At 39.9% G+C, this 10,109-nt stretch overlaps 3 protein-coding genes across 4 annotated transcripts; all 3 read left to right on the forward strand.

The window, feature by feature from the left end:
• The first annotated feature begins 229 nt into the window (after positions 1-229).
• On the forward strand, positions 230-5,143 carry cracr2b (calcium release activated channel regulator 2B). The gene is made up of 14 exons (XM_077596861.1): positions 230-1,441; positions 1,524-1,785; positions 1,853-1,964; positions 2,037-2,184; positions 2,252-2,398; positions 2,485-2,575; positions 2,747-2,842; positions 2,912-3,099; positions 3,497-3,568; positions 3,775-3,829; positions 4,410-4,465; positions 4,557-4,644; positions 4,763-5,007; positions 5,070-5,143. Exons 2-13 carry the CDS (start codon positions 1,531-1,533, stop codon positions 4,877-4,879), a joined length of 1,425 nt encoding a protein of 474 aa, XP_077452987.1. The 5' UTR covers positions 230-1,441; positions 1,524-1,530; the 3' UTR covers positions 4,880-5,007; positions 5,070-5,143.
• Positions 4,940-6,775, forward strand: LOC144071989 (uncharacterized). The gene is made up of 5 exons (XM_077597533.1): positions 4,940-5,007; positions 5,070-5,184; positions 5,583-5,690; positions 5,765-5,841; positions 6,754-6,775. The coding sequence occupies exons 1-5, from the start codon at positions 4,940-4,942 to the stop codon at positions 6,773-6,775; spliced, it is 390 nt and encodes a 129-aa protein (XP_077453659.1).
• cd151 (CD151 molecule) lies at positions 5,905-10,053 on the forward strand. Of its 2 annotated transcripts, XM_077596862.1 has the most exons (8): positions 5,905-6,599; positions 7,346-7,430; positions 7,597-7,788; positions 8,355-8,429; positions 9,112-9,216; positions 9,294-9,449; positions 9,529-9,615; positions 9,697-10,053. In XM_077596862.1, exons 2-8 carry the CDS (start codon positions 7,347-7,349, stop codon positions 9,754-9,756), a joined length of 759 nt encoding a protein of 252 aa, XP_077452988.1. In that variant the 5' UTR covers positions 5,905-6,599; position 7,346; the 3' UTR covers positions 9,757-10,053. The 2 variants fall into 2 exon arrangements, with proteins under 2 accessions (XP_077452988.1, XP_077452989.1); XM_077596863.1 differs by having other exon boundaries at positions 5,905-7,430.
• Positions 10,054-10,109: the final 56 nt, after the last annotated feature.

A 10,109-nucleotide genomic window follows, 5' to 3' on the forward strand; every position in this document is an offset into this window, starting at 1 on the left:
ATCTAATAGTTCGCCAATAAGTTAATTGGGTTATTTAAAGGAATGTGGTAAAATATTTATGAATAATATATATATTCTCAAATGTAAGAAAAAAAATAAAACGTTTATTCAAGATATTTATGGTTGTAAAATATTTTTGCTGCTCTTTAGTTTTGGTTTTACGGTAAAAGTTTGAGCGGTGGCAGAGATTAGCTACTGCCATCTATTGGCGACTGGCAGTACTACTTACCAGAATTGTAAAAAGTGATCGAAGGTAGTGAAGTATTGGACACCTGCGTCTAGTTCGGTGTAGGTATGGCATTTTTTTTTAACTTTTACACCATGTCTTAAACGGCATTCGTTGTTACGCATTGAGAAATCGACCCTACGCTAATTATTAGTCCGTTTCTGTTCCACAAATATAGCGTATTTAAACATATATTTTTCAATGACTAATTTAAAATACCGCATAGTTCTTGTTTGGTATAGTTCGGTTAGCTTGGTCAGCTAACACAGACAACTAAATTAACATCTTTTTCGCTTTACATTTTCCTGAACGTAATTTGTACCAAAATGTGTACTTGTTGATGGTGCGACTGAATCATTGGTAAATGAATCATAAATTTTAAACGCCACCTATTTTCTCCTGCTTTCCCTTTATGTGACAAAATAACACAACTCGTTTAACATAGGACTAAGTTTATTTGCCTTTCCTGGATGGCCATTTAAAACATCAAATTCTCTATATACTGTTGCTAGTTTTCCACGGTGGAATTCATCTTATCACTTGTGTCAGGAGGAAGTTACGAAGGTTTCATAGATCATCTCCTAGAATGCTATCAGTAGTCTTCATGTTTATCTTTACACATATGTTAACACCACAATTTGGAGAGGCTTCTTATGTCGTTAGATTAAGCCAGATTCTGCATTTGAAGTTTTGAATATATCAATGCAAGAGTTAAACACTGAAAGCAATAACTGGCATTAGTGTGAAGTATTTAAAATATGTAATATATCATCTATTTGCCCGCAATTCTGGTAGCTTTAAGTTCATAACCATGCAAATGAGTACAAACAGTGTATTTGCATCTCTTCTCTCCACTGTCAAGTGCTGGGCACACAAATGTACACAAATGACTGCATCCTGTTCCTTGCTTTATATTCTACATCCTGGGGTTTGGGTCATTTATTGTTCCTAGACTTTAGCCATGGAAAAATGTTGCCTTGGGTCATAGAAATTGGTTATTTTTACTCTCCCGCCAGCCCAATACTGAAGGAGTTACCTACATCAATGAGTATTTTGACTGTAACATGACACAAAGTCATGTTTCCTGTGCAGACCTAAGTTGAGAAAAAATTCACAGAGCTGGAGATAATACGTTCAGTCGCAGCAGAGTTTGTTGTTTCTTGTTTGACAAGGGTGGACCCGTGAGCTGACTTCCCACAACCCTGCAGCAAAAAGGTGAGTGATAATGTCAATAAACTGAACTACTACATGCTCAGATGCATTTTTTCGATGTATTAATTTGCCTCTTTAAATGCAGCTAAAATATGTCTAAGTGGCTAAATGATGGGGAGGTGCTGGAAGGTCAAGGCAGTGGTGAGGCTGTACCCTTAAGCCCTCGATCTCAGAGTCTGTCACTGGGGAGCCCCAGACTGGGCAGGGCACGTAGCCCTCTTGGGTGTCCTAGTCCGAGAAAGGCAGCAATAGCGAGCCCACCGGCCGAGACCATGGGGAAAGCCAAGCAACTGTTTGTGTTGTGCGACAAAGAGGGGAAAGGCTTCATCACGAAAAGGGACATGCAGGTGAGCAAATAGTTTCTCGGAATAGAAATGAACTCCTCACCTTAAATGTTCATATCCTTTTTCTCAGAGGCTACAGATGGAATTGCCCTTATCGCCCGAACAACTGGAGACCGTATTTGAGAGTTTGGACCGCAAGAGCAATGGCTTTCTTACACCACTTGAGTTCAGCACAGGACTTGGTACGGAAACTTCCCGCATTTTACTTAAACAATAATCCTTTATTATAACTGTTCAAAGCAATTGTGGTGCAGGTGAGCTTATGGGGCAAAATGAGACGGCTGAACAAAGCCAAGAACTTCCCAACGAAGGCTCAGACCAGGTGGACCAGTCAGGAAATGATACTACAATGAGACTTAATGACATACTAAATGAGCTTGGTGCTGACCAGCTCTCTGATAGGTAACAATGCAACTTTTAGAAGAAAAGAACTATCGTGAAGTGCCACTTTTTTGCTGTTGCGTGTCAGTCAACAGGAGCTGTCGTCTCTCTGGTGTGAGCTGCAGAGAGAGCGGCCAGAGCTGCTCAGGCTTTTGGAAAACATCCTGCTCCACGCCGTCACACATCTACACGACTCTATCAAAGAGAGAGACAGCCTGGAACAAGCTTTGCGCAGGTGCCACACTAACAATTGGACTTTGTGGCCTTCAAGTAGTGAGTAGTGAGGCGGGGTTTATATTCCCTTCAATGTTTGCACTTTAGGCGGGAAAGTGAACACGATCAAGTTGTTCGGTCTATATGTGAAGAAATGGAAAACCAAATCCGGGAAGAACGAGAAAAACGACTTACACAGGTACAGCTGATTATGTGCGATGCAGCAGAAGACATATTTTTGGCCCATGTACAGTTGCAGAAGCCAAAAACAGCAAAATCAATTAAATAAATTATAGTAAAGCATTTAAAAAATTCTTAACGATGAATTCACAACACTACTTTTACCAATTGAATATTTATTGGAATACAGGAGAGTATCAGACACACGCAGCGAGGCATTCAAATTGAAGAGGAGTTAAAGACGCGGGACCAAGAGTTGGAGATAACCTTGAGCAGACAGAAACAGGTGTGTACTGATGGTCCTTTTAATTTCCATGAGATTGTACCACTTGGCGGAACTTTTCTTTGCATTAAGCTGGAGAGCAGAGTGCAGCAGCTGATTTGTGAGCAGTCAAACATAAAGGAACAGAACCAGGAGCTACGCAGCCTCAACATCCAGCTGCAAGAGCAGGCAGAGAATAGCAAGGAGCAACTGCAGGCTGCTATGGTTCAGCTGGCCCAGCTGCAGCTCAGTGCTGCCCAGGAACAAATGGCCAGACAGCAGTAAGTGATACACTCATTTAGTTTCTCTTTGGTACATTTTGGACCTAATCTTAGCCCTTTTAAATACCATTGATTTAACCCATTGGCTGCCATTCATTGCCATACCTGTTTATCAAGTGTTTATATTTTGGCAACAAGACCTCTTCTTTTTTGTTGTTGTTAATTGTCATACTGTTGTCACTCACTCACCAGATAAAAGGTTAATACCACAAATTGAATTTGAAGAAAAGTATTTTTGTCATAATAGCATGGAAATATGTTTTGTTGAAACCTTTTGTTTGCTAGTGTTAAGAAATGAAGAAAATATGCTCACAGGTGACAGGACACCCAATACTTGAGAAGTGATTGTTGTATATATTATTAATATAACATTCTTATCTGTATGTATTCACCATAGAGATGTGATTAAAGTTTCAAGAAACATACAGAAAGAGAAGGATAGTCTCTTGAGACAACTCAGCCTGTTGAGGTAAGTCAATTGCAAAGTAGCAAATTGTAACAAAACTCAACTGTTACAAGAGATGACTTAAAATTTATTAGACACATTGTACTATAACAAATGTCGTGATGCATCCACGTCTACCTCAGTCTCATTTATTCATATCACAAAAACAAAATTTTCAATCCATTGCATTTGTTATGAAACAAAAACACATAAAACCTTATTCTCTGCAGGGACATGAATAAAAGTTTGCGAGACGAGAAAGATGCCCAGCTGACCAAGAAGAGGGTTAGTCATCCTTGCACGCTTCCTCCTCTGCCACTAAACTATGACCTTAGTGAAGACTTGTACAGTTCATGGACACGGCACAATTATCCTCCCTAAAACATGTGTGGGAACAACTTTATCAATCCTTCCTGCGCTTGCCATTCAAACCATAGGGCATCAATTTACACCCTTGAACTCTGCCATTGTTTAATATTCTTAGGGGGCTGACAGCTTGTGCTAAAAATACATTTATTTTGTGTTTTTAAGGTTATTCTGCCAAACTATTTATTATATAATAGCTACTACATAGCTGACAAACAACTGTGTACTACTGATCACTTCCTTAAAATGCCACTTGTTTGTGATGCACCATTTATTATTGAATTAGCATTCCTCATCGAAGCGTACCTGCACAGCAGAATAAATGTTTCGTAATGAGTGCTGGATTCCACTTTTTTTCTATTAACTCATTCACTGCTATTGACGGTAATAGACGTCATATCTGTTTTATCTGGGAGGCTTGGCATTGAAAGAGTTAATAATGAATAGACATAGGATGGGGAGCTTGTTCACTAACAACTTTCCACCAAACCCCTTTCAGAGTCCAAATATGGAAGAGATTGAGCACTACTTTACCCATGACAAGCCTGAAGAAAGGTTTGTGTGAGCAAGTTTTTTTTTAATGTGGACGCTGGCCTTGCGGCCCACTGAGATAGAAGCGACTAACTGTGTGTGATCTCCACTGAAGCTCGCACGATGAGCCGGAGCAGTACACAGTGAAAAGAGCTATAAATTCAAAGACCTCGCAAAGAGTCAGTTGTGAGAGTTCTGGACAGGTAGGGAAGACGCTGTAATTCATTCACAAATGCAGAGAGCAGCTCAGCAGAGAGTCAGATTTCTTCCTCGTGTCCAAAACGACAATCAGATTCAATTTGCACTTTTGTGAATCTTCAGCGTATGTTTAAGGTGGTCTTCCTTGGCAACTCAGGGGTGGGTAAGAGCTCCCTCATCCAGCACTACTGCACGGGACATTTTTGCAGCTCTAAGAAGGCCACTACTGGTAAGCTTTAACCAGCCTTTCACAAATTGCTTGTTTTATGAGATTGTTTACTGCTAGGTGTAGACTTCCAGATGAGGACCATCTATATGGGCTCCACCTCCATCACCCTGCAGCTTTGGGACACCGCCGGTCAGGAAAGGTCAGTCCTTCGGCCTTTTGTCCCGCCTTTGCGCCAACTCTGATCTCCGTCATGTATTGCAGATTTCGTTGCATTGCTGAGCAGTACTACCGCAAGGCTAATGCCATCCTGGTGGTCTACGACATTACATGCCTGTCCTCTTTTAGCACTGTGAGAGATTGGATGAACTTGGTGGAGGTGAGTAGGCGCATGCTAAGTCATCAGAATTTTTGCAATTCGTGCTTTGTTGTTATATAATTATAACACATTGAATGACAACAAACTACATTTTGCTTAAGACAAGTGCTCCAAAAATGTTGTATTCAAAATATTATATCTTTGTTCTTCCATATGTGTGTCCTCATAATACTGTGACAGCCAGATACCACTCATGCAGGAAAGTCAGGCCTCTGGCGTTTGTGCTCATATAAACAAGTCCACATTTAGTAATGTGGAAAAAATGAAATCAAAAACATCATTATTTCAGCGTTCATCGTGATCTTCAGTAAGATTTTTGCAGATGTGAACGGCTGAACACGCTCTAAAAATTGGGAAACACTGCACTAGAGTGCATAACGTATGGGTTCTGTCCCTAGGAGAAGATGCGGGATGGTGTCATGCTCATGCTGCTCGGAAACAAGTTGGACCTGGCTGACACTCACTGTAGGGAAGTGTCAAGAAAAGATGGACAGTCTTTGGCAGAGGTAAGATGCAAATCATCCTTTGAAAATAAAGGGGGAAGGCAAAATTTGGAAAATCTTTTTAACTCTGTACGCAGCAGCACAAGGCCTCATTTTACGAGTGCAGTGCCAAAACTGGGGAGAACATAGAGCAGCTGATGACTCAAATGGCTGAGTATGGAACACATTTTTCAATCGGATTTGTACTTCTAATGAAAGTGGTAAACTATTAGTAGACCTACATGTATTGTATATTTAATGCCATGATACATAGCCCCCAAACATACTAGCCATATCTCTCATTACTTTCAATAGATCTATTTAATTCTGATTGTACTTTTCCTAATTCCAGGAAGTTAATTGATCAGCCTGATCGAAAATGTGACAGCACACTTTCCCTGACAACATATGCTGCAAAAAGGAGTAGCTGTTGTCTGTAATCAAAGAAAAATACTAACGTTTGAAAATGGGTGCAAATTCAGCTGCTACCATTTGTTGACCTCCAGTTCCAAAGATGAGGCTGTTTTATTTAAGGTCAAGTTAAAGGTTAAAATAACACTGCAACTCAAACATCAAGTCCAGATGTACGTAATTCTGTACACAGTTATAGACTTCTGTTGACTCAAAGTTAGGTTTGTATTTCATTCTTTTTTTTTTTGTAAACACATACAACAGGGGTCTTGCTGACCCCAGTTTTCATAGAATTTATCACATTTGCTGAAGCCTCTCCCTGGACTCCAATTTACTTGTTTGGTTGGGGAGGCCAGTGGGGGGCAGCCATGCACTTTGGGAAGTGTTTTTTGGGTGGGCAAGCGGCTCCGAGAGGTCACGGAATGGAAAGTACTGCAGACAACCTCCACCACGAAGAAGGACATCCATCTCGGCACGCCAATCTTGAAAGACATTGACACAGGAATTAACATCTCAAATCAGGTAGGACAGTTTTGGCCTCTTTTGAAAGGGGGCACACATTTTCCATGATATCATAGTTAAAAATAACTCCTTTGGAGGCTTTGACTTGGTTGTCAGTCAGACATTTGTACTTGCTTGTATGGCAGGAACAATACATATTTGTTTGTCTCTGTAGGTGTAAATATTCTGATGAGTGAAGTGGTTCATTTAATTGGTGTGATTGTTTGATTTATTTTTTGCCTGAAAAAAATCATATCGTCCAGTAAAAAGTTATTTTAGGCTGAGCTAAAGCTCCTCTATGCGCTGGAGTATATTTTTTGCTTCATGTCATGCGACACAAGCTGTAAAGTATCTTTGCCCAAAACATATTTGATTTCATATGTGAGCTGCTCCTGCTCAGTCTTTCCACATTTGGGGAGCCTCTTTATTCAAATATACTCATTCCTAAATCCTGCACAGAAATGAGCCAACGGTGCTTCTTATAGTATTACATTATAATTAAGTGTATGCTACTTTATGTCATTCAACAGGTAATACAGTACAGATGCAAAATCTGGCATTTTGGAACATTAGAAATAAATAAGTTTTAGGTTTCTTCTTTATGTTATTGTTATTTTTAAGGTCAGTAAATATCAAATGTGTCATTCATGGTGGTAATAAATTAGTCGCTGCACTTTATATAATGTATTTATATATATTAATGATTGTAATACAGTCTGAATATGCTCTGATGCAAATTTGATTGACATCATAATTCATCTTTACAGAATGGAAACACCGAGGGAAAACACCAATGCCTGTGGAATCATTTGTCTGAAGTATCTTCTATTTATATTTAACATCCTCTTTTGGGTAAGCTACAAAAATTGTCTCCTCTCATCTGTGCTGATATTTTCAATAATAACAACTAACAATTATTTTTACACCGGGCATAGCAGACTTGGATGATGCAGATATAATATTGAGTGCACACAATATTTATAACATGTTCAATTAATGGAGGGACATGTTCTTTCAGCTCGCAGGGGGTGCAGTGCTGGCTGTGGGCGTGTGGACTCTGGTGGAGAAGAGTGACTACATCAATCTGTTAAATTCCAGCTTCTACTCCACAGCCGCTTACGTCCTGATTTCTGCCGGAGCGGTCGTGATCATCACCGCCATCATCGGATGTTGCGCGACGCTGCGGGAGATGAAGAATCTGTTGATTGTGGTGAGGCCAACAAAAAATCTCAAATTCACATTTAGTTGGAGTAGACAATGGAAGACGAATTCAGGGTCTGAGGGGTTGATCTCATGTCAACATGCAGTAACGCACTGGGACGCCCACACTGTTTTACTGCATCATGACAGTCCGGGTCACGTTGTGAGCGTCCTCAACAGTTACTTTTAGAGTGCAGTTAATGTCCGAGGAATGAGTACCATCAAAAACGTCTGTGTGCAGCAGGCATTCCGTCTCAGTTGGAGGATACGTGTTGTGTAAATAAAGAAGCTCGCGTCAACAGCACAGTGACCGTATTTCAGTCACGACATACAAACAAGTTGCTCTGTAGCTTCAAAAGACTTGACATTCGAATAACTACAAAACTGCATGTTCAAGGCAAGCCGTCAACAGCTTGCTTTAGTTTGAGAGTTCCTGCAGTTCTTCGGTAGTGTTTATGTGAAGGGTAATTTGCAATTGATTCACTGGTTGATTAAAATGAGAAAACACATTGTAAAACGCTATTGGGCGAAATGGGATTTACTGTTGTTTTTTGTTATTCTGTACATCACTTGCAGTATTTGGTCCTGTTGCTGGCGGTATTTCTGCTGGAAATCGTTGCTGGTGTCTTGGCATTTATTACCTACAAAGAGGTATTTTTTGTTTCACTCCTACTTTGTTTGTTCCAAGTACTGACAATCGCAACGAATGAGCTCAATTTCACTTAAAAATCTCAACATGTAAATAGTGTCCTTAAGGCATGTTTCTATCACTTGTCAACTTTTTTTTTTTGTAATTGGAAAGAATTCCCTGTACATCCTTCACTTGCATATTATGTCTATCTTCTCACACCTTACTTCTCTCTTCCCCCTTTTCTTGCTTCAGTGTTTCCCCTTCTGCCACCAGGTAATCTGCTGCCACTTCTTAGATTTTACAGGTGCAACTCAATGAACTTGAATATCATTTGAAAAATTTAAACTCACATTTTTTAAATGATAATAAATATTCAATGATTTCTTTTTGAGAAATTGGATTATTAAATTTAAAACAATCCAAATGCCTTCTAACATAAAAGTTACTAAAAGTTGGCATTTGTTTCCGAAAATGTGTTTGTTGCTTTGGAAGGCATCTTTTTGAATGATGAAATAATTGAGCTGCACCTGTACAGGACCATGCTCAGTTTTGAGTTGATATGAAATCCACTCGTGTAAAAATCAACACGGACGAATTGTTAACAAAATCAATAAGATTAATACCCATCTTGAACTGGATAGGCTTCAAAGGAGGAAGACTGGAGATACTTGTGCGCTTGTGTCAAATTATGCTACTTCACAGCTGGATGAGGGGCTCAGGGAGAACCTGAAGGTGACCATGCAGCAGAAATATCAACAAGATGGGGAGGAAAGCATCACAAATGCTGTGGACAAGCTTCAACAGGAGGTGTGCATTTCCACTACTTTCACACGGATTGAATTTTGTTGAAATAGAACTCATCAGGTCGGATTCTTCCCTATCAGTTCCACTGCTGTGGCAGTAACGGCTCCTCCGACTGGAAAGACAGCCTTTGGATTCAGGCCACACAGGATTCGCAGCTTGTTCCAGACAGCTGCTGTAAAACTCCCAGCAGCCTCTGCGGCCTCAGAGACCATCCCTCCAACATTTACATGGTGGAGGTGGGTACGGGTGTCCGATTGAAACCAATTCATGTGCAGTGTTGTCAATAGTGTTCTAAAATTCTTGCTGTGATTCAAGGGAGGTTGCGTGGTGAAATTGGAGGAGTTCATTCTCAGTCAGTTGTATGTTGTTGGTGCGTTGGGCATTGGGATTGCATTTTTACAGGTGACCATTCAAAAGTAAATGTAGTGCAAATTGTCCATCTTAAGTCTTATATTAATACTTTCATTTGATCTGTTGTTTCAGCTATTTGGGATGATGTTTACTTGCTGCCTTCATCAAAATCTGAAAGATGAGCCGAACTAATGTTGGACTTTATGAGTGTTTACTGGATGAGCGCTTTGAGACTGAAGTGCTGTGAATTTACAAGTTTGGACGTTGACATTTTACATACTCAAACTGCTGTTATGCTGCTGGGCAGCACTTCACTCTGCAAACGTATGTCTTCTTATTTATGACAAGGATAATGCAGAAAAAAATTGAGCTTGGTGTGGTTATGTACACTAGTATTACACTGCTGCTGTTGGCTTGTCACAGTTTTGTTGAAGAAAAATGCTTCCACTTCTTAGCATAAAAGAACAATAAAAAGCAAATGGTTGCCAATAGGATTTTTTTTCATTGTAGCACTACTATCAATACATTTTAGTGAAAGTCATGTA

The sequence above is a fragment of the Stigmatopora argus genome, chromosome 3 (genome assembly GCF_051989625.1).
Source record: "Stigmatopora argus isolate UIUO_Sarg chromosome 3, RoL_Sarg_1.0, whole genome shotgun sequence".
Classification (NCBI taxonomy): Eukaryota; Metazoa; Chordata; class Actinopteri; order Syngnathiformes; family Syngnathidae; genus Stigmatopora; species Stigmatopora argus.